Source organism: Patagioenas fasciata, chromosome 3 (genome assembly GCF_037038585.1).
Source record: "Patagioenas fasciata isolate bPatFas1 chromosome 3, bPatFas1.hap1, whole genome shotgun sequence".
Taxonomy (NCBI): domain Eukaryota; kingdom Metazoa; phylum Chordata; class Aves; order Columbiformes; family Columbidae; genus Patagioenas; species Patagioenas fasciata.
In genome coordinates, this window is record NC_092522.1 from 123,540,455 (window position 1) to 123,565,106 (window position 24,652).

Genomic DNA, 24,652 nt, shown 5'->3' on the forward strand with positions numbered 1-24,652 from the left:
TGTCTGACTGACAATTAATCTGTGGTCGGCAGCAATTCTGAAATAGTTTATACTGATCAGAGTTGCACCAAATCTGCTGGCGATGACGTGTAAAAAGGGATTTAATGGCCATCGGAAGCAGAGGGGTTGGGGATGCCCCTGCCAGACCAACGGGGTCAGCGCCAAGTGTGCCAGGGACTCATCCAGGCCTCTCCGATGCCTTTAATAGAGGGAGACCTACCGACTCCTCCCAAACGGGGTAATTAAAAGCCACCTGCCCACCCTGTTGGGTGCAGCACAGACGCGGCTCCTGTCAAAAACCACAATTAAAAAGTGAACCGCTAAGTTCACTCACAGCCCTGGGGGGAGTTTGGCCAACACTGACACCTGAAGGAAAATTGGGAAGGGGGTGCAATACCTGTCAGGAAGGTGTGTGAAGGAAGGGTCACCAACTTTAGGGTAGGTGAGGGCTCAGAGTGCGGGAAGGGGTATTCTTTTGCTAGAGAATTTAAAAAAGAAGTCGCTGTCAAGGGTTAAAAATAACCAAGAAAAATAAGAGAATAGGCAAGAGTTAAAATGCAAAAATAATAATAAAAAAATAATAAAAAAGACAGATAATAGGTAAGCAATCCAAATAGTGGCACATTGTAGCAGAACAACATGGAACAGGTACGGGGCCAAATAAACGTCAGACTTTGGTGAATCGATTTAATTCCCCCCACCCGTCACCCTTTGTCTGTCAGTGTCTCAGGGACGGATCCTGAGCCGCTCCAGTAAGGTGCTGCCGCAGACAAACAAGGCGCTCGGCACCTTGCAGGAGGGCGCTCGGGATCGCGCTGGGCAAGGGTGACAAAAGGGATTAGAAAGGGTAGAGGGCAGCGGCCTGCGTATATATAAATATGTGTATAAACGTATGGGGCGGGGGCTCGCTGCTGCGCTCGCCTGGTGCCAGATCAACAACTCACAGAGGCTGCGGCACGGGCTGTAACGGAGACATTTCTCGCAGAAACAAAGACCAGGTGCAAGAGGAAGGGACGGGTTTGCAGGGAAGCACGTTGGTGCCTGATTTTTAGGAGGAACGGTTAAAATCCGTACGTCCTTCCTCAAGTACCGATAACTAGAACATGGTGCCGGGCTAAGGAGAGCGCAAGTTATTCGTGGTGTGCTGGGCGGGTTAAGGCTCTCCTAGCGTTTTTCATACATTGCGTGTGGTGTGAATGGTGTAACTTGCTTGTTTGGAGCAGATCCTCCTGTCTTCTTCTACCTTCTCTGCTTCTCTGCCTCCCTCTGAACATCTTCCCTCCTCCTCCCCATTGCGTACTTGCCAAGTGTCCTGTTGTATGACAATAAATCCATGTGGGTGAATACTGGTTGCTCAAGACATTCAAACAGGGGAGCTGTGCTCTTCCACTTTCCCCATTACAATTACACAAGAGCAAAATTAAAACGAGAGAGATCCGATTTGCGAGAGGCCTCTTCAGGCGTGAACTCCCCCTTTTTGGGCTCACCTGTTCCGAGTAGTCATTGCCATCCACGTCGTCACTGTTGGAATGACCTCCCGGACTCTGTACATCTATTCCATGGCTCTCCAGGATTGCTGCTTCTTCGAAAAAAGCAAATGGATCCCTAATTTATCTGATGCATTGGAGTCATTAAAAGCAATTACTATTTTTTTTTTCCAAGAAATTAGAATAACTGAAAGAACAGAGTTAGTTCTCAGCCTCTTCTTCTTCACTCTCCAGTACTGGGGAAGGTAACACGTGTACAGATGCTGGTTTGCCTGAAATCACACAGAATCACACACAGAATCGCCTGGGTTGGAAAAGCCCTCAGAGCTCATCCAGTCCAACCCTTGGTCCAACTCCAGTCCATTGACCAGATCATGGCACTAAGTGCCATGGCCAATCTCAGTTTCAAAACCTCCAGGGCCGGTGAGTCCAGCACCTCCCTGGGCAGCCATTCCAATGCTGACCACTCTCTCTGCACAGAATTGCTTTCTCATCTCCAGCCTCAATTTCCCCTGGCAGAGTTGAAGCCCATGCCCCCTTGTCCTATTGCTGACTGCCTGGGAGAAGAGCCCAATCCCCCCTGGCTAGAACTGCCCTTCAGGTCGTTCTAGAGAGTGCTGAGCTCACCTCTAAGCCTCCTCTGCTCCAGACTGAACAAGCCCAGCTCCCTCAGCCTCTCCCCATAGGTCTTGTGCTCAAGTCCCTTCCCCAGTCTTGTTGCTCTTCTCTGGACCCGCTCCAGCACTTCAATCTCTTTCCTGAGCTGAGGGGCCCAGAACTGAACACAATACTCCAGGTGTGGCCTCCCCAGTGCAGAGTACAGGGGAAGGATCACTGCTCTTGTCCTGCTGACCACGCTGCTTTGGATACAGGACAGGACACCATTGGCCTTCTTGGCCACCTGGGCACACTGTTGGCTCATGTGGAGCTTCCTGTCCATGAGTCCCCCCAGGTCCCTTTCTGCCTGACTGCTCTCCAGCCACTCTGTGCCAGCCTGGAGCGCTGCAGGGGGTTGTTGTGGCCAAAGTGCAGGACCCGGCACTTGGCCTTGTTGAACTTCATCCCATTGGAATCAGCCCATTTTTCCAGATTTTTCCATCCTTCCCTGCCAACTAACAGATTTATTTGCAAGTGAGAATCCTTGTTTTCCAGCCAGTCCTATTAGAAATTAGTGTAATTTCTACTAGAAATTCGCTTAATTTCTAATGCACTGGAGGGGCAAAGGCAATGCCTGGAGATCTTCCTACATAGTTTGGACTTGAGGGCAGGGGGGGAGTGTCTGAAAATAGATGGAGAAATTTCTTAAAGCACTTAAGAGATGTACAAACACACATATGTTCATCTTCCAGTAGGATCCATGCAGCTAAAGCTCCCTTTGGTTCTTAATCTCCAGCTGTAAACCCACCCACCTCAGATCAACTTTGCTTTGTACCCTTTGACAATTAGGTTTCATTTTTAGAAAAAATCAATTCAAGTTAAATCTCAAGTAACACATTAAACGATATAAAAAGACATTTTCCTCATTCACAAATATGGCAAAAAGCAGCTGGCAGCGAAAGGGCATTTGACGTGTGCAAAAATAGTGGTGAACAAGCACGCATGGATCTCTGCTCATCTGTGTATTGCAAACGTGATCCTGCATAGCACCTAAAAGTAAGTAAATTTTGCAAGGAATGAAGAAGTTTGTTGAGTCCTGGCCACTAATGTGTGTTTTTTCACATTAAAACGTCTTCTGTTTGTTCTCATTAGGTCTACAAGTTTAGAGTCGCTTCTAAAGCTCTTATGACGAGCTACTCTAAGAACCCACAGGACGAACTCTGAAGTGGTTTTGATTTTATCCTGATCAGCAAGAAAAATCATCATTTTGTTCCAACTGTGAGAGTCGGTCTGAAGATGGAGCAGTATTTGCCTGACCATCGCCAGCAAGAACTTAGAGAACTGAGGCTCTGGCAGAAAGAACAGATGGACAATGACTTGGAGCGAGGCCCGAGGAGCAGCACTGTGCTGCACTGGTTTCTCCAATACAGGGGCTGCTGCTCACAATGGCTGCTGGGTGGACTTCGCTGCTTCAGCCAAACCAGCCCCAGCCTCCTGAAAGGGATTGTTATGAGGGTCCCTTCGACCCAGGGACAACAGCTGCCATCCAGATGTGTCCTCACCTGCAGTCTCAGCTACACGTGTCCCACACCTGCTCCCCCAAACAATGGCCAATGACAAGGAGCACGCCCAGCAGCTCGCCAAGGGTCCTGAGGTCACCCAATGGACCAGAGAAAGACTCCTGAATGCTGGACACGTAAGCACTGGCAAAAGAAAGCGTGGTGGATCTTTCGAGCCTGTGCAGTATGAGCCTGGGTTGTGAAATCAAAGCGGAGACTGGGCTGAAACAATGGGAGCAAGGGGGGCGAAGAAGCATAAAAGGTGACTCCAGAATGGACACCGCTGAAGATCTTCCCACCAGAGGATCCCGAACCACGATGGAGGACCAGCAGGAATCCATGGGACAGGAGACCACAGGGAGCTTCTGGAACTGGACTGGTGAGAAATGCAACCTCATTTCTCATCTTTACCTTTATTTTTCCCCATTTCTTTTCCCTTTTCTCTTTCTCACTCTCTCTATTGCATGCCGCTTTACGGGCAAATTAAGAAAGTAACACTGCTTGATTGAATTCTAACCCCTTGGCATTTTGGTCGCCTAAATTTTGCGCTCTGAGATCAAAGTTAAAAGAACCATCACGAGTCCATCACCGAACGGTCCGTGACACCAACCACTTGTCACTGTGCAACCCTTGGAAAGCAATAAGGAGAGCAGGTGTAACCAGAACAAACACTTGGTTTGCAGAACCTTTGCACGCTAAGGTTGTGAAGCTGCAATCAGCTCCATTTCCCTCAATTCCAATGCAGATATTTCGAGGTTTTACTGTAGATTTTACTTTGGACGCCCAAGGAGCTCAAGCATGATGATCCTTCCACCAACAGAACACACACTTTGGTTTTTAAGATTGATCTTCCAGTAAAACTGTGACTGTACCATTTTTCCCGTATCGATGATGGGATTCTATACATTAAATCCCTACTCATATTTTAGAAAAACAACCTGGAACAGTAAGAGACTCATTTCAATAATTCCTCCACATTTCTACCGAGAATGTCAGAACCTCTAGTGTTTTCATTAATATAATCTTACGTCATTTCCCTCTCTCCCGAGCAAGCCTATGTACTAAAGCCTGAAAGCAGGCGCTCTGATACATTACCGATATTGGCTCGCCTCTTGATTTCCTTTCTTCTGTTGGCAAACCAATTGTACACCTTCAGGGAGGTAACTCGCTCCAAATCCGATAACTTTTTTCCTATGGAAGTAATGGGGGGAAAAAAATAACATACAGCATTGTTACTCACTGGGTTCCAGAGGTGGGTCCTTGGAAAGTTACTGAGAATACAGTGAGTTTTGTGGGTACTGTGCCCAGGTGTTATGGCAATAAATGCCAAATATCGCTCTAAAAAACAAAGCAGCCTTTTTTCTTTTAAAAAACCATAAAAATCTGAAATACAGGGATTTCTTTGCAGCTTCAATCAAGGGAATGCAGAGCTGGGAGAGACCAGGGGGCTGCTTTGCTGGTTCAAGCACGAAACCTCAAGTTCATTTCGCAGCGCTGCCGCAAACCGCATCCCCTCGGGCGAGTCTCTTCCTATGATACAGTTCCATGACATGTTTTCTTCAGCGGCAAAATGAATGGAGAAATGTCGTGTTCCCCCCTCAAATCTGCTTTTGCTGCCAGGACATTTGGGATCTTTTGGGACATGGGGGTAGATGTTGGAAACCAGAGGTTTACACTTAAACTGGCAATAAAAACTAATTCCAACAACCACCGGGCAGCTACAGGAAATAATTGTTTCTGATCACTATAAAAGAGGGAAGAGCGGAGGGTCTGAGCATTGCAAGGACATCGTGGAAACCTCTTCAGTTGGCCTTGACCCTATATAATATACAATATTCTATGTGGCTGCACCAGCAGTTGTTTGCAGGCTGCATGGGGGAGAGACTCCTCTGCTTCAGATTGCTTCTCAGACTTCATTTATTCAGCATACAAAACATTCATGTAATTGAATGCAAATTTAAATAAGCAAGGAGAGAGAAGCGAAAAGGAAAAATCTGGAAATATATATGATAGCTATGCTGTCTCCTAACGCTCTACATCAGTGCCACCTGCAGTGTTTTACCAACCTGAGACAGAGTTTACGCCGCTTGTTCCAAAGGGCTAAACCAACCAGAAGGAATAAGATCCTGAACCTCTTTGGTGCATCTTTCTGCTTCCACAATGAAAAGAGGCAACACCAGAAATTTGGACCAGGTATTAGGAACAAGTATTTTACCATGAGACATCATGGAACAAGCGCCCAGGGGTGGGAAAACCTCTGCTTTTGGAGATATTAAAAACTGAATGATATAAAATGCTGAGCAACCATATTCAGCTGGTTCTGCTTGACCAGATGTTCTCCAGAGTCACTTCCAGCCTAAATTGTTCGGATTCTGTGTTGTCCTGTAACTGGTCCAATATTCAGGACTTGTGCCTTAGCTTTGTTTTGCATTCATTTTCAGTCTGGTTATGTAGTTTGGATCTATTTAGATTTTACCAGTTCTGAAAACTATGTAAATGTTTGGTTAGTAAAACTAAGCACGGGCAGGTGCATCCACTAATAGTCCATTGGATATTCATGATCCTCTACAAGTAAAACTTCTCCAGGAACAGGGAAAATGCAACTTGTTGACCCAAATACAAGTTCCTCTGTTAACACCCAGAATCCAGTAGGAGATTTACTGTCTAAAAGCGGTAAAGAAAACCAACAGACAGGAAAGTTGTGCTTCTTATTCTTCCAAGTATATTCTCCAGCAAGCCTCAGTCTGCGAACCTAAAATTTCCAATTTGTAAAAAGAAACTGGCAAAATCCACTTTCGTGGAGTGCAATAAAATTCTCAGGTCACTACTGAGTGCGAGGGTTTTGAAATAATGTAATGTAAAGGATGAAAATCTTTCAGATATATCTATTTTCTCAGCAACACCATTTACAAAGCCGCATAGATGAAAAGTTGAGATGCACAACTTGTACTTCATATCTCACAGGATCCCAGAATGTCAGGGATGGGAAGGGACCTGGAAAGCTCATCCAGTGCAATCCCCCCATGGAGCAGGAACACCCAGCTGAGGTTCCACAGGAAGGTGTCCAGGCGGGTTTGAATGTCTGCAGAGAAGGAGACTCCACAACCTCCCTGGGCAGCCTGGGCCAGGCTCTGACACCCTCACCCCAAACAAGTTTCTTCTCATCTCTAAGTGGAACCTCCTGTGTTCCATTTTGAACCCATTACCCCTTGTCCTATCATTGGTTGTCACCGAGAAGAGCCTGGCTCCATCCTCCTGACACTCACCCTTTCCATATTGATCCCCAGGAATGAGTACCCCCTCAGTCTTCTCTTCTCCAGCTCCAGAGCCCCAGCTCCCTCAGCCTTTCCTCACATTGGAGCTGCTCCACTACCTTCAGCATCTTCATTGCCCTGCGGCTGGTGGGAATTCCAGTTGCAGACATCGGCATTTAGGTTTGAAAATGGCACTGAGCGTCGTGTTTATCCAAACACAGCTCTGAACAACACGAGTCATAGAATACTCAAGAAACCTCCTACTAGTTGAGAGCACTATATTTGTTAGGAAAAGCCGTAAAATGAGATGTGCTGAATTTAGCGGGAGATGGAAATCTAATTGTGTTTGCCTTTGGAAAGGATGCGGCGATGGGCTCCTCACCTGGTTTTTGTATAACCGCGTTACAGGCGTTGGCAATTTCTTCCCTCTTTGCCTCGTCTGGATATTGATTCTCATTGAAGTAACTGCAAGGAGGGGAATAAAAGAAGGTTTTTGTCAGAAATCAGAGCGTGAACCTCCAAAGCAGCTTCACTAAAAGGTGTTAACTCGGCATTCGGAATATTGTAGTAGGAGATAGAATGAAGCAGGTAATGCTAGAAATACCAGAATTGAGACCGTCAGGCGAAGCATCACAGCAGAAACACCACAGGCCATGAGGCTGCTTTTGGTTATTATCATTTATTTCTATATTTTCCTGATGTTCACCCCCAGCTCATTGGCATCGTACAAATGGAGCTGTTCAATATTCACTTGGATCGCTGGGTTAATACATACACACATACATAAATACTTGGATATACATTGCACACAAACATTGTGTGCTTTAGATAAGGTATGAAGATTGTACAGACAAAATTACCCAATAATATAGTCAGATTTCTAGAGTTCGACTATTTTATAGTAAATCACAATACAAAAATTCTAAGCCTTCTGCAGGACCAATTGAGCAGAGCATATTTAATGCTATATATTTCTGAATAATCGTGATTTTCTTGCACTTTATATGCAGTAAACACCCTCTAAAAGTTAAACTGTTTTCTCTTTTACTTCATTTAAGTGCTTTGCAAATTTTAATGAACTGATTTCCATTCGACAGAGCTTATCAGATTTGCATTACAAACAACAGAAGTCCTGTTTACTTCAATGGGCTGTGATAAGCACGCCATAAGCAGCCAATACCACCATTTCTTTTCTGTGGATTGTCCATAATATATAATCCTACAAACTCTTTGATCGACTTTGATCAGCAGCAGGTTCAGCTGCTGCACAGCTGCTCTGAATTGGAAAATCAAGAGATTTCCTTGGATTGTGGACCATTTGGTAGCAGCGGAGTCAGGCGTATTCAGGCAATTATTACTTCCATGGTCATATTTCTCCTCCCCAGCACAGTTACGTTCTATGGAAACCTGGATTCTACTCCATCCAGCACCTTTTTGTGTCCAGCTTTATTCTGAGTAAGCGCTACCAACGCAGATCTCACTATTTCACCTCCAGTTTAGATCAGTTCACTGTAAATACACATTTTGAACATTCGCTTTGAATTTTAGCCGCTGCTTCTTCACCCCGTTGTTCAGTGTTATTTACAGTCACCCCAAACACGGTCTAAACTTACTCCAATTAACTAGCACAGTGTGACAGAATGCAAACCCCACTTTCTCCCCTTCCCTCCTTCATCATGGAAGGCGTAGCCACATCTCCCTCTCTCTCTGTGTGAGGCTAACAGCTTCTTTTGTTTGGCCCCAGAGCACCCTGGCCAGGGCCATTAGGAGAAGGGATTGCCGAGGCGCCAGTGAGCCGCTGGGCACCTGTGACCAGTGTGGGGGATGTTTGGAGGCTTCAGGGGCACCCCACACACGGTGTGGGGGTGCAGAGAAGCTTCTAGAATGCCTACAGTCAGGTCTGATCAGCCAGTATAAAAACGGGACTCTCTCGTCGAGACTGGGCCCATTGTCGCCGGTTTCTTGGACCGCGAGCTGAAGATGCTGCCGCCGAGAGCCCCCCTCCCCGGGATGGAGACCCCGCTTGCCTTGCCGCCACAGGTGTGAGTAAAACTTCTCGCAAGATTGCAAGTATATTTATCCTTTCCGTGCACATATGCACGTGTAACTTCCCGTGCTTAATACAAGCACGTATAAAATTATTTCCTTGCACAATCGTGAGTGTAACTTTATTCCGTGCACATTTGCACGCGTACTTTAAATTACTTCCTCGCACAATCGCGAGTGTATTTTCCTCCCGTGCTTCCATATAAGCACGTGTAGTACCCCGTGCATATTTGCACGTGTAAGTAGATTAACCCTCGCAGGATTGCGAGTGTATTATAAATTTACCCTTGCACAATCACGAGCGTACACTTTTTGTACTCACTACGAGTATCTATATCTCTAAGAATAATCCCGCACCGTGTTCAGGCAAGTGTGTTCTCCTCTGGGACTCAGGGGCGGTTCCGGCATTGTTCTGGGTGAAGCCACGTGCATGCACTCTGTGGACCTCCTGTTGTATTAGTTGCTGCCCCTTAATAATTTTCCTCAACTGATACCTGAACCTATATTTAAGTCACTTTTGGAGTGCTAAAACCCTGTTTCTCACCGGTTTAATAAAAGTTGTTTTGAACCCTGTTGTCCCTTAAATAAGCCTCGGGGTGCCTCCGTGACACACAGTTAATTGCACTGTTAATGTCCTTCCACTTGATTTTCATCCCTCCCCAAGTCCAGCTGCCTTACCTATCTGAGCTCTCCCACCTCCAAGAACTATTTAAGTGCCATGAGATCCAGGAACGTCAAGACATGACAGCTGAAAACTGCCCTGTTATACTTACATGAATATATCGTACAGTCTGAAATCCTGATCAGGAATCCAGGTCATCGCTGTTGTGTACAAAAATTAACTCCACAAATTTAGGTAGCCATAACAGCTCTCATAGGGCCTCCCTTTGCTGACCACTATCCTGTTTCTAATACTTGTCACCACAAAAGAAACCCCATAGAATTAGAAAACCCGACGGATCTACAAGGCGATGTAGCGAAGCCAGGAGGTGAAACCCTGATATCTTGCGATATTATGGATGTAGATCATCTGCGATCACAAATTGTTAGACAGAAGATGTAAAATTAATAAACGGTGTGTACTTGAACTGCCCATTGACACAAGAAACCGCAACACCAATTAATGAAGACAACACAAGAGTCAATCAACTAGTCCAATTGCTTCTGTGATTTAAAAAACTCGCTACTGAAACAGTAATTCTTATTTCAACGTATTTTACAACTGAATAGAAAAACTGAGCAGTTTTGAGGCAGCTCTTGTGGTAAATACGACATTTTCATGGAAAGCATGAAGTGGGTATCAACGGGGAGCTGGAAGGAAACTAAATAGTCAAATTTGGTTTCTGTAGTGATTTTAGTGCCTGCCTCTCCTACCATCTCCCGGTTTGTTCCTCACCCACATTAATGAAGTGCCTCCTCCTTTTCCCATAGATGCGAGCTGACTATGAACTTGTCCATCGCTCAACTCGTGCTCCCCAAAACTGGACTTTCTTCTCCACTTCTGCTAATATTCTGTTCTCCATCCCCACGTTGTGATTTTAACCTTCAACAGAGACCATCAGCTGGTTTCATCATGGAAGAGATTGTCAGCTGGTTTTATCATGGAAGAGATTGTCAGCTGGTTTTATCATGGAAGAGACTGTGCTCAGGAGTTTTTGAGTCTTAAAAGAAAAAGGCCCCATAGTTAAAAGTAGCCAGAAATATAGAATCTCAAGCACAAGCGCTGATTTTCATCCTCAACCCCCAAATTCTCCATATACACACTCACGTTTCATTCCCATCGCTTATCCCGATGTTCTAACAGGACCTGTGGGTGACGTGTCATGACATAAAATACATTTAAAACCTCCTAATGCTTCCAGAAAGTAGGTGAGAGTAACTGGGTTTTCAAGATATGGAAACCACGGCACAAAATTCAATACTTCGCCATTGACTGGTTTGGTTTGCTGTCAACACACTGTGAATTTTTGGACTACGGTTCTTCTTGCAAGCAGGAAATTAATTAATCTGCCTTCAGTTTCGTTACTTATCTGTCAGGTATAGTTGTGCTAAGGGATGGAGAAAGAATGCGGCGTGTCTGAGTTGGTCTTTGCAGCGAGAAACCGCAGTTCCTGAAACCTCGGGATGAAATATATAAAGCAATATGAAATTATAAGGGAAAAAGAAAGAAAAAGAGCAGGCACAAGTAAATCCTGCAAAGGCAAACTGCTTTCTAGACAAAGGGCAGCTGTCGGCTGAATACCTTCCATGAAGACACCAAATGATCTCTTTTGTAGAAAATGACAGTGGAGGATTAAAATGAAAAGTGGCCAAATAATTTACATGAGATGAGAATCCATACGATGGTAAAGAATGTAGATATCCTTGAAGCGGTTTCATTTCAATAACACTGAAGCCTAGAAAAATTGCAGATTCAGAGAAACCCTCTTTCTTTCAGGGATAATGTGCTCGGGACAATGATGGAGAGAGAATCCATCTCAGCCCTCGGCTCTGTAATGGGAGGAAACGCATCCCCCCAACTCTTTACCAAGGTGCCCCATCTCAATTCCTGCAATAGCTGCCAATCTCTTTTTTATTTTCTTTTTCGGCTTGGCTGTACAGCTTCTGTTATCCAGGCTTAGATATCAGATGCATTAAGCAACGCCTCGGTAGTGCTCCTGATAATCCACGGTGGAAGTTTTGCTGCTCTCTATCAGCTTTGCAGCTGCCAGGGAAGCGTTTGAAAGGAGCGGAGCGATGGAGCAGCGGAAGGACAGGCGGCTTCGGTGCTTTTTCACTGATAAAACCACCCAGAACTGCTGGGGAAAGGTTTAGTTTAGAGTATGACGTATTGGTTAAAGCTTCAAAGTGTGGAAATGATTCAGAGTATATAGGGTGAAATGTGTTGCAGGGTAACAACTCACAGCACCATTACAGACACCCCAGGTGAGGTAATTCAGGTACGTGGACACCAGGGCAATGGCGCTGAAAGGAGAATAATTTAACTTGCAATTAAAGGGAGAGCAGAATGCACGGATGGATATTTATTGAAGAATAGCGGATGTGCTGTAAGTTCACTCCATTACTGAACTTTGTGTTTGCATCTCTGGGTTCCCATTTCTGTCAAAGCAAGTGAAATGTCCCAGTGCTTTTCATAGAATCACAGGATGGTTTGGGTTGAAGGGACCTTCAAGTTCCCCCAGTGGCACCCCTGCCATGAGCAGGGACATCTTCACCAGCTCAGGTTGCTCAGAGCCCCGTCCAGCCTGGCCTGGGATGTCTCCAGGGATGGTTCAGCCACCACCTCTCTGCCCAACCTGGGCCAGGCTCTCACCACCCTCAGCACAAACAATTTCTGCATCATGTCTGGCCCGAATCTCCCTCCTTTAGCTTAAAACCATCACCCCTTGTCCTAGCACAACAGGCCCTGCTCAAAAGTCTGTCCCCATCTTTCTTCTCGGCCTCTTTTAAGTCTGAAAGGCCGCACTGAGCTCTCCCCCATCTCTCTGCACAGACATCCTTCTGGCACAGAATCGCCTCGTAAAGAATACGCCGTATTGTTTGCCTGAGTTTGTAGTATATATTGTCTCTGAAGTGGTTCTTCCACAGTCAAACAGCTTCACAGCTGCACCATCGCTCTGGATATTCAGGAAATATTGGATCAGAAAGTTGCATCTGGAGAAAGTGACTCCAGAATGGAAATGTCCCCAGGTTCTTGTGTGACCAGCCGCTCTCTGGCTTTTCATTTTAAAGCATTCCCTCCTCTGCCTCCGTCTCTCTTTGTCCTTCACGACGTGTTCAACTGGTGAAGATGCAGCAAAATGTGCGTTTTCAGAATCTTTATCTCAGAAATCAGAATCATTTCGCCCTGCTCTAAAGTCTGTCCCATCTTTCTTATCAACCCTTTTAAGTCCAGAAAGGCCACACTAAGGTCTCCGGAGCCTCTCTTCTCCAGCTGAACACCCCAGCTCTCTCAGCCTGTCCTCCCAGCAGAGCTGTTCCAGCCTCGGGTCATTCCTGGGGCTCCTCTGGCCCCTCTCCAGCAGCTCCATGTGTGTCCTGTGCTGAGGACCCAGAGCTGGACCAGCACTGCAGGGGGGTCTCCCCAGAGCGGAGCAGAGGGGCAGAATCCCCCCCAAACCTGCTGCTCACGGGGCTGGGGACGCAGCCCAGGACACGGGTGGTTTCTGGGCTGCCAGCGCACACGGCCGGGTCATGGCCGATCTCTCACCCCAGCACCTCCTCCACCCAAGACCATCTTTCCCAAGGCTCAGGCTGCAGTCCAGCTTAATACAATTTCAGCACAAAGGAACAGCTCTATCCTCTCCTCTCGATTCCCTTTTTGGGGGGAGCTTTCCTGTCCACGTGCTCCTCCGGTCCATCCCATTTCCCCGGCTCCCATCTGACCCTTGGTGAGGAACAGAAGATCTTGCTGCCCCCAGGGACTGAGCTCCCTGCCAAACCTTCTGCTGTCTCAAAATACACAAGAGCGCAAGCTGCTGTTTTCTCTTCGATAAGGCTGCCTGTAATTCCAGTTCCCTATCCGGTTTCCCTTCGAACAGCACCTCTGCTTTCCATTGACAAGTTACACGAAACACTCGAATACCATTACCTACTTTATCACTCATTAGTATATTTATCAACGCAGTATGACCCAGTAGCACGAGGTCATCGTTTCAGTCGCTGTGGCTTTTCACAGAACTGTTATTCAGGCTGTCAAATCAATGGAAAGATTTCTGAAGTTCGACTGTCATCTGTGCCCGAGATCTTATCGCTGCGTGGCATGAGACAGAGAAGTGACATTCAAAGCATAATCTCATCGGGAAGTGTAATGACTGGTTTATTTCCCAGTAAATACTGGCCAAGAGTGTCACTAATGCCATTGTCAGCGAGGTCAACAGATGACACCATCCCTTTTATCTACTGATATTTCTACAGATTCTATAATAATGGCATGGGTGTCAACTAAAGTGTGTGCTGCAATATAAAGTCATTTCTATTCTAGACAGCAAAGCTAAAGCTCAAAGATACCGTCTCTGCAGATAAACTCTGGTGGAGCTGAGGATTACACTGACAACACCATCTTCTCCTCCTGGCAGCTCTGCAAAATGTAACCACCGGTTTAGTCGCTACAGGAAACATCTGGCGAGGTCCTTTTCCACTTGAGATGGGCTGAGGATGCGGCTGCGAGAGATGAACGTGAGACATCCCCCCAGCACCAGCTCAACCAGACCTTCCATCAGGCAAAAGACAAGTTTCAATAAGAATCCCAAGCCCCAAAAACACCCTGATGAAGGCGATGGCTACAGCTCTCTCCGGTTTTCCCTACAGTGCTGTCATTTAGCCAGGGGCTTTCGTAGGGTTGTGCAATTTAAGGACTGAAGAAACCACTGCAGGACTCTTTATCTCACCAGAGGTTTCTCCGCAATCCTGGCATTAAGTCCAGGTTCAACCTACAGAGATATCCAGCCCCAACATCACAATTTAGGATTTTATCTGATGAAGAATCGACCCCAACTTTAAATAAGCTTTGGAACCAAACTAAAACCGCTCATTTTTCAAAGATCTCCATCTCATTCCCAGCTTGAGCGCTCACCCCAGAGCACGGCTTCTAAGTCTTTTACTGGAAGAGAGGCTTCATTCTTCTACTTCTTTTCATGCAAAGTGCAAACCTAGAGATGAGATCTCAACAGGACTAGATCACTTAAACCACCAGACTTATAGAAACCATAATTATTTCTCTTGTCAGTATGTGTTTGTGGACATAAATTGCACAGTCGTTCCACTACATGTTATAAAAACCTCGTACAACATAGTTGACTATATTTTGGTTTTACAAATCAGCGCCTAAACTCCGAGACAGTCGTTTAACTGATGTTTCCTAGCAGGAATCTACTCTGCAATGTAGATTAAAATGTCAAAAATACACCTTGCACCGGAGTGTGTAAAACTGTACGACCTTCAAAGCTACTACAACATCATCAAGTTTCCAATTCTAAAATAACTCTCTCAGTGTTTTGACAGCGGTCTCAAGCACCAACACAATCCCATCAAGCTATTATGAATAATATTATCCTAAAATTTGTTTAAGACCAGAATTAATTGATAATAGCTCTGAAAGCCTCATACTTGCAAAAGATAATCTCTGCCTCCTAATCTACAGCACCCTACTGGCGAGATAATTAACAATTTAAAATAAGAATAGTTAAGACATCGGAGGTGGCGATTTACTCTTCCTTGTAATTGGATTTGGTGATAAGAATATTTCCGAAATGACACAACGGCTCTTCTGAGCAGAAAGATTTGCAGGATTTAGCAGTTTGAAACACACCTTCTGCTTAAGGTAACTCGGAATCGCTGACGAGCAGCCAACAGGTAACATTTTATGACTCTCCTTAAGCTTAATGGTATCGCAGGCTCCCAAAACAAAGGTAGTTAACTAAATTGTTCACAAAATAAAAGGAAAAAAACAAAGATGGGAAATTTTTGAAACCAGCAAGCAGCTAACACATCGAGACATGATAAAGTGAGAATTATTGTGTGATATTTCAACAACGCGTTGGTGTGAACATATAGCACCTTCGAAGCTCTTCCTAACAAGGCATCTAAGCCTGAATAATAGTGTCTCTATTCTCCTTTATTTACTTGCAATATTTAAATTGAGACCTACGCACAACAGGGATATTGATGTGAATTAAATCCTCCGGACTTAACGGCTTGATATAGAAAGATCTTTATGAAGACACCAGTGAAACAAACATCCTGTCTATATTTTTTTAAACCTTCTATAGGGGATGAGTTATTAAAGTTCCATCCTCTGGATCAGCCACTTCTCAGAATGAAAAACAAAGCAGGATCAGCCCACGGATGAAACATCTCCAAGAAGACCCTGGTCAATGGGGCGGAGTCCAGCTGAGGCCTGGATCTAGTGGAGTGTTCAAGGGTCAGTGCTGGGGCCGGTATTATTCAATATATTCATCAATGACTTGGATGAGGGAATAGAGTGACTGTCAGCAAGTTTGCTGGTGACACCAAGATGGGAGGAGTGGTGACACTGGAAGCTGTGCTGCCATCAGAGACCTGGACAGGCTGGAGAGTTGGGTGGGGAAAATGTAATGAAATAGAACAAGGGCAAGTGTAGAGTCTTGAATGTGGGCAGGAACAACCCCAGGTTCCAGTGTAAGTTGGGGAATGAGCTATTAGAGAGCAGTGTAGGGGAAAGGGACCTGGGGGTCCTGGGGACAGCAGGGTGAGCATGAGCCAGCACTGGGCCCTTGTGGCCAGGAAGGCCAATGGTACCTGGGGTGGGTTAGAAGGGGGTGGTCAGTAGGTCAGAGAGGTTCTCCTGCCCCTCTGCTCTGCCCTGGGGAGACCACACCTGGAATCTTGTGTCCAGTTGTGGCCCCTCAGCTCCAGAAGGACAGGGAACTGCTGCAGAGAGTCCAGCGCAGCCACCAAGATGCTGAAGGGAGTGGAGCATCTCCCGTGTGAGGAAAGGCTGAGGGAGCTGGGGCTCTGGAGCTGGAGAAGAGGAGACTGAGGGGGGACTCATTCCTGGGGATCAATATGGAAAGGGGCAGTGTCAGGAGGATGGAGCCAGGCTCTTCTGGGTGACAACCAGTGACAGGACAAGGGGCAATGGCTGCAAACTGGAACACAAGAGGTTCCACTTAAATATGAGAAGAAACTTGTTGGGGGTGAGGGTGTCAGAGCCTGGCCCAGGCTGCCCAGGGAGGTTGTGGAGTCTCCTTCTCTGCAGACATTCAAACCCGCCTGGACACCTTCCTGTGGAACCTCAGCTGGGTGTTCCTGCTCCATGGGGGGATTGCACTGGATGAGCTTTCCAGGTCCCTTCCCATCCCTGACATTCTGGGATTCTGTGAGGAGATGGGACTCTGCAGAAATGAGCCCACCCACTCGTGACCTTTCCAACGAGATGTTCCTCTAATCGACACCATAGTCATTAGAGATATTGTGTTTAAGACAGCAGAGGATTTCAAGGCTTCACCTGGCAACGCAAATAAACAGCAAATTGTCAGATTTGGATTTCACGTGACTCAATCCAAAACATTTCGAAATACATATTAAAGGCATCAGATGCAGTTTTCTCAGTTTTCAGCTCATCTGGAGGAACAGCCTCAAAATTGGGCTTTAATGGGAAGTTCAGCACTGAATCACACAAAAAATGAGTATGTACAGAATGTGAAGGATAAGCAGCAAGGTCCTTCAAGCTGTTCTTAGTTTGGCCTCGGTAAGGTCGTGTTTTTCAAAATGTTATAGTCCTTCTGGCTGTGAACCTTGAAGTCTCACTTTGTCCTAAGCCTCCGGGAGAGGAAAATCACCCAACATGGGATTTGTGATAAAGCTTCGTATGAGCTGCCGACCTCCAGCATCACCACTGGCATTTCCAGCCAAAGATCTGCACGCTTTTATTTTCAATGTCCAGTATTGGACCAGACTCAATCTGCTCAGCTTAGAAGCTCATAGACCATTGCAGCACCATTGCTGCTAATGAAAGGACCCTACAGGATTCAGAAGACACAATAATGCCAATTCTTGCAGGGTAACGAGTGCCCAAAGTCAAAAGGTTCAGGATCAAAGCTTCTGACTTTGGGCTCAGGACTTCTATTTCTCCTATTGCCCGGTATCTACAAGATCTGGACCAGAACTGTTCCTCTAATAAATGCTGTACAGACGCAAAGCAGAATAAGCTGGTTTCTAAACATCAATCCATTCCCTGCCTTGCAACTGAAATGCAATGCAACGAGATGGATATCAGCAAACGAGAACAAGAAATAATTAATTAGCACAGGCCAGCATGCAAGTTGATTAAGCGACTACAGTGCCAAGGCCAGTTTCAGGAGGCTTTTTGTAGACGTCACAGCAAAAAAGAAGGTTTAAGGGAAGTTTTAAGCAACCAGGTCGCCTTGTGGATCCTTGAGAGTGTTACTTCTCAAGTCTGGCAGGAGCAATATATTTTTACTTATTTTCTACAGATTATTCAATGACCATTCATCATCTGTAGGGAAGCAGTTGAGTTTATTATCCACTTTATACTTATTTTCTCCAATAGGATTGCAAATAATTACCTTGGAAATAATAAGCACCGAGGACTCAAAAGTATGGTCGCTCCACCTCAGAAAAGGCAAATTCCCTGGGGACAGCCTCATCTCGTCAGAAAGTGGGAGTAGAATAATACTGGTAGTAGTTGACTATATATCCTATGTCTCAAAAAATAAACTCTTATCACTTTTGGACTTCAGTAAAGCATACGGGAAATCGTTCATAATTTTAGAAAAGACAAAGATTAGTATAATTGTGAGATAGGGTAGAAAAGAAACAAAGAACTGGGCTGAAACTTTAAATGGTTATCAGTGCTATTCCTCGGGTACCAACTCCAGCCTATCTTAAGAACAACAACACTTGATGATCTTGAACATGGTAATAACCTCACCTGGACTAAGTATTCTACAATCCTGGTCTCCTACATTCAAGAAAGATGAATTTCAAAGCGAACATCTCAGGGAGCGATCGTAGGATGCCAGAGGAACGAAAAGCCCGTTTTGCAGGAGATAGAACAAGTTTTAGCTGAGCTAAGCTCAAGGCTGAGATCAGGATGCGGTTTAGCACGAACACATGAAGGTGACCAATACGGGAGATGGAAGGAAGGATTTATTTTAGTTAAATGATAATATTGCTTCAATATGGATGGGTACACACTGGTCACAAACAGCAATGGGAATGTGGATTTCTAACCGCTAAAACAAGCAGAGTCTGCTGTGTTGGGGTTTTGTACCCTTGGCTATACCTGCTTCTAAGATAGAGAATTTAATCACTTTCTGAGAAACAGATAATAATGTCTGACTGAAAAGAGAAGCTGAACATGAAACTGGAAGCCCTTGTGATGAAGAGAATATCAGGGAGCATTTAAAAACTGAAGGAGCACCAGCCGACGGACATAATCAGCAACAAATCAGATGACTTTTTCTATATGTTTTCTACTTGTGTAGCTTATTTTCTTTATTTTCTTTTTCTTCATAAGTAAATCGTATTAAAAAAGCTCTTTGGAACGTGTCCATGTCTTTTATTCTGTTGACAGAGTTTGTCAGGAATGGCAGAGCATTCAAAACAAATTCAAAGTTATGCATGTTCCGAAGGAAAATGAAACAAAAAAGGTCAATTGTGCCATCCTGGACTACAAGAAAAAAAAGGATACAAAAGAATTTAGGGTGTAGTAGTGACTTTTGTGGTTAAAGCCCATATGTTTGCCTGACAAAGCATTCTTTTCAGGCTGTTTAAAGTGCTCCACAGCCTGACCAAGAGCCCATAAATACATGATGCAAAATACTTAGGAGTTGTACTTCGGAATTTTGCTCCCTCACTTCTCCTCGTAATGACTCTGTTTATTGCTTGTATAAAGCCCTCCCATCTGTTACTGGATGGCGGAGAATTTCCTTGCGCTGAGGTAGGTTTGGATTGTGTTCAGAGAGGAGTCGGCACAACGCTTTGCATCTATAAACCAGGAATGGGCCAATGTGGGAGTGCTCGGAGCTGCTCCCGCCGACAGCCGCCCCATCGAAGCGAGAGGCAACGAGGTGCCAACCTGATCACTAATTCCTTCCAAACGCTTCCCAGGTCGCTCAAGAAGTTAATTTTTGTAATTGACGGAAGCGGGTTTATTCCATGGGTAATATTACACCCACATCAGGGAAATCTCACTCTGAGAGATGTTTATTCCTTAGATCTGGAACAGTTCTCCCTGGCACGCCAGGGTTGCCCAGATCTTTCCCAAGACTCTGAAAAAGAGCCAAAGGGGGAATGATTGCAGCTTTATGGTCACTTGTGTTTGTCATTGCCGCTGCCTTACCTGTGACGTGTCCCCGCATTCTGCTCACAGAGAGCGAGCACATTCCCCAGCGGTGTCTCCACTCCTTCAGGACAAAGGGACAGTGGATTATAACTGTTATACCCTTGTGCACATCCAAAGACACGTCGCCCTTACAAGGGTTGGTAAATGACCAAGAGATTTTGTTCCAGTCTATAGTGAATATAGTTGTTCTACAGCATATAAAACACAGACGGAACGTTCGCAGTTTCTGTGACTTGCCCTGCCTCCTGAAATCATGGTGAAGAAAATAACGACGTAACTAATTAATATGAGCTTCTTGTTACTATTCCATTCCGCGTACATTAAACAGAAGAGTCATAGGAAGAAGAATACCATGGAAGATTAGAGAAAGCTTAGTGCTGGCACAGAAGAAAGCTCAAAGAGAGATAAACCACAGCACTAAACTTAGACTTTCACGCTGTCCTTACAATGAGCAGTATCTAGAGGTCTCAACATGATTGTGGAGAGCCCACTGCACCAGGCTCGCTGTACGAACAGAAGAGTTGTGACCTAAAATGATTGGCTTTAATAGTTACATTAAATAATGCTCTGGAAAAGTGAATTATTTACATTGGATACAAATACAGCAGATAATTGGTGTGAATTTCTAACCTAAATGTTCCCACGATTGAACTTCACTCGTTATCTTCACAAAAAGGGTAATGTGGATAGAGAACAAACTCTAACTCCTGACATATGTGACTGGTTCTAAATGAGTTGTAACTGCTGAATGAACAGTATTAGAGGCAAGGGAAGACTCGCCATCTAAAAAGAGATAAGAGAATGACTGTTTAGTTCAGAGAGGAGATAAATAAGCAGCATATTGATAGCAGTATGTACAAGGAGAGATGACGGGAAGGTAAACAGAAAGCTCTTTGTAATTGTTTTTCATGAGACTCAGGGAAAAGGGACCTCCAACTTTTTAAACACAGTTTAGCATATAAAATGAAACTACGTATGTAATTGGTTCTCCCAAGTACCATGAAGACCTTAGTAGGATTTAGAAGGAACTACATATTTATGCGAATAAGAAGAATGCCCACAGCTGCAATAGAGTGTGAGCAGCAGGTGGAGGGAGGTTGTTCCTCCCCCTCTGCTCTCCGCTGGGGAGGCCCCATCTGCAGTTGTGGGTCCAGTTCTGGGCTCCCCAGTTGAAGAAGGACAAGGAATTACTGGAGAGAGTCCAGGGAGGGACACAAAGATGCTGAGGGGTCTGGAGCATCTTTGTGATGAGGAGACTGAGAGAGCTGGGGCTGTTGAGCTGGAGAAGAGAAGCTGAGAGGGATGTGATCAATGGATCAATATCTCAGGGTGGGTGTCAGAGGATGGACCAGACTCTGTTCAGTGGTGCCCAACGCCAGGGTGAGGGGCAACGGGCACAGACTGAAACACAGGAGGCTCCATGTGAACATGAGCAGAAACTTCTTTGCTGGGAGGTGCCAGAGCCTGGCCCAGGCTGCCCAGAGCGGGTGTGGAGTCTCCTGCTCTGAGACATTCAAACCCGCCTGGACCCACCTGTGTGATCTGCTCTGGTGACCCTGCGTGAGCAGCTGGGTTGGACTGGGGGATCTCCAGAGTTCCCTTCAACCACAACCAGGCTGTGACTCTGTTCACAGTGCTCTTCAGACCTGCCATGTCACATTTGTGTTTTCCAAATAGGAACTCGGGTTGATTTGAGGTTGTTTCTGTACCTCCTCTCCTTATGCAATGTCCCAACATAACATGCTGGAGATGGTCAAATGAAATCACCGCACGGACAGGCAGGACAGCTGGATGTCACACGTGTGGTATTCGGGGGTACACTCTGAATATGGGGTCTGTGAGCACGAGCCAGCAGATGTTCTTAAAAACAAACGCGAAGTTAAGAGGTAATTGGGTCTTACAGATCCTCCCACACACCGGTGCTACTGGAGCCAGTAAAAGTGACATTAGCCTGCACAGTAAACAGCAGCTCTGAGTTTCTACATCTGCGCTGAAAGCATCTGGGCACTTCCAGAGAGAGTTTCAATCCCATTTGCACGACAAGTGCTTTGATGCTGCGAGACGACAACGTTATAACTCGGGGTGAGATCTCGCTTCTCACCTTCACGAGCAGGGAGACAGAACACAGAGGAAACTGGTCCTGCAGAAACGTAGAATATCTGGACTGGAAGAATTCCCATTGTCAAAACGCAGGGTTATTGCAGCAGCCAGGGCTGTTGCAGGTCAGACTGACAAGGCTCCTTTTGCAAATGTTGATTTCAATGATTGTGACCTTGGCAGGTACAAAAATTGTATCTGGAGTCTGCTGCAAGCAGCTGCCCCTCCCACACATCGCTCTTTTTATTATTAAAATAAAACAAAGAGAACATAAAGATACAAAAAGCATCTGAGCTCGTTGAAAAAGCAAAATACCCTGTTAGGTGCTGGATCCTTCAGGAAAGCAGAGTCTGGCGAGCGCTCTGGACAGCCAGCCCAGCCCTGTGTTTTACTGCATGCAAGCTGCCAAACAACTGGGATTTGCTTATGGTTGATTAGAATAGGAAGCTGGAATATTATGCATGTCTAAGAGGGAACATTGCTTGATCTAATGCAAAAGAAGAAAGATACTGTGTAGCAAGCATAAAATGGCTGCTCTTGCATTTTATGAAGACATACAGCAATGACCCTGAGCCAAACCATCTGAACTTGCAGACAATAAACCCATCCTGCCTGTGTCTCAGCTGTCAAGTGAACTTTCCTGAATGCCTTTGCAAAGTGAACGGCAAAGATGCTGAAAAAACACTCCCTCCCTACCATCTCCAGGGATTTATTGAAGTTAAACCTCCCACTGCAAGTTGCTGAGTAATAAACACCTTGTGACGGAACAGAAAAAGCTGGAAAATCATGTAAGACGTCACCTGATGTTTCCCTCTGCATTAAGATCAAATATAACAGAGCCAACCGGACAGATTTTAGCTCATTTGCTCCTGGGAAACGCTGCATAATTTCTGTAGATAACCTTAGTGCTCAACCATTCCTAAGTTCTTCCTTAACTCCCGACACCAATATTTGTCAGTGAGCCACGAGTTCCAGATTTTTAGCATCTTGCTCATAGTTTCTTCACTTTGGCTCAGTCTCCCCAGCAGGTCGTAGATATTTTAGGGATAAGAACAGCGAGTTGCCAAAAGGTTCAATGACACCTGAGGGTCACAGGGACGGCCGAGCCGAACTCTCAGCACTCCTCACCTCTTTGCAGCCTGCAAAACAAACCCGAGGAAGATGAGCAGCATCCCCGAGCCAAGCGGTGGACATCGTTATATTGATGAGAAACTGATGTTCTGTTCCTAACAATGTACAATGCTAATGGAAGAGACCGAAAGACATTACTTCCTGCTCTGTTGTCAGCTTGAAAAGGGAGAAACGCAATGAATCCAAAACTTAAATCTCCTCCAAAGCCTTGCACAGGAAACTTAGATCCCCTATGGGGCCGGTATTAAGGTTCTGCTAGAAGACATAACTAAGAGTAATGGGATTAAATTAACTAAGAAAATTTCCTAACTGAATTTCAGGAGCTAATAGAGCTCTCATTTTCCCCAGGGAAGCCGTGGAAACCCCGGCGCTCAGGAGAGCTGCAGTAATAGCGCTTTCACAATCGGAAGAATTTCTAATAACGCATGTCAGGGCTGATATCGCTCAGGGCCAGAACCAAGCGCAGGGCTCTGCCGGCCTGGCCGCGGCACAAGGTGCTTCTGTCACCGAACCCCAGAGTGTCAGGGACTGGAAGGGCCCTGGAAAGCTCATCCAGTGCAATCCCCCCATGGAGCAGGAACACCCAGCTGAGGTTCCACAGGAAGGTGTCCAGGCGGGTTTGAATGTCTGCAGAGAAGGAGACTCCACAACCTCCCTGGGCAGCCTGGGCCAGGCTCTGACACCCTCACCAGGAAGAAGTTTCTCCTCATATTTAAGCGGAACCTCCTGTGTTCCAGTTTGCACCCATTGCCCCTTGTCCTGTCACTGGTTGTCACTGAGAAGAGCCTGGCTCCATCCTCCTGACACTCCCCCTTTCCATATTGATCCCCATGAATGAGTCCCCCCTCAGTCTCCTCTTCTCCAGCTCCAGAGCCCCAGCTCCCTCAGCCTTTCCTCACACGGGAGATGCTCCACTCCCTCCAGCATCTTGGTGGCTGCGCTGGACTCTCTGCAGCAGTTCCCTGTCCTTCTGGAACTGAGGGGCCACAACTGGACACAAGATTCCAGGTGTGGTCTCCCCAGGGCAGAGCAGAGGGGCAGGAGAACCTCTCTGACCTACTGACCACTCCCTTCTAACCCACCCCAGGTCCCATTGGCCTTCCTGGCCACAAGGGCCCAGTGCTGGCTCATGCTCACCCTGCTGTCCCCAGGACCCCCAGGTCCCTTTCCCCTACACTGCTCTCTAATAGCTCATTCCCCAACTTACACTGGAACCTGGGGTTGTTCCTGCCCAGATGCAAGACTCAGGAGGGTGGGCAACACTCCATCCTCTGCGGTGCAAAGGAAACACAGCAGGGACGGGAGACAACTTTCCTCGTCAATTTGGGTCTGATTTAAAGGGGGAACAAGAATCCAACAGGGTCAAATTAGACAAAGAGTTTGGCAGGGGTGATACAGCGAGATATTCCTGCTGTTGGGCAAAAATCAAAGGACAAAGCACAACTGTCAGCACAGAATCATCGAATCACAGGATGGTTTGGGTTGAAGGGATAGTCACAGCCCATCCAGTGCCACCCCTGCCATGAGCAGGGACATCGCCACCAGCTCAGGTTGCTCACCCAGCCTGGCCTGGGATGTCTCCAGGGATGGGGCATCCAATTCAAACCAAGCAAAAACCACAAGCAAAGCGAG

General features: G+C 46.0%; 1 protein-coding gene across 24 annotated transcripts in view; it reads right to left on the bottom strand.

Moving 5' to 3' along the window:
- The window catches only part of HMBOX1 (homeobox containing 1), a 135,660-nt gene that overhangs the window by 19,461 nt on the left and 91,547 nt on the right, over positions 1–24,652 (bottom strand). For 11 of the 24 annotated variants that reach the window (XM_071807157.1, XM_065834034.2, XM_071807151.1 and 8 more), the window contains 4 exons: positions 7,280–7,362; positions 4,739–4,834; positions 1,488–1,582; positions 1,181–1,312 (listed from right to left, as the gene is read on the bottom strand). In XM_071807157.1, coding sequence (XP_071663258.1) covers positions 1,181–1,312; positions 1,488–1,582; positions 4,739–4,834; positions 7,280–7,362 — 406 coding nt within the window. Of the gene's footprint in view, positions 1–397; positions 479–1,180; positions 1,313–1,487; positions 1,583–4,738; positions 4,835–7,279; positions 7,363–24,652 lie in introns of all 24 variants that reach the window. The other 13 variants (XM_071807164.1, XM_071807160.1, XM_071807159.1 and 10 more) reach the window with 13 other exon arrangements.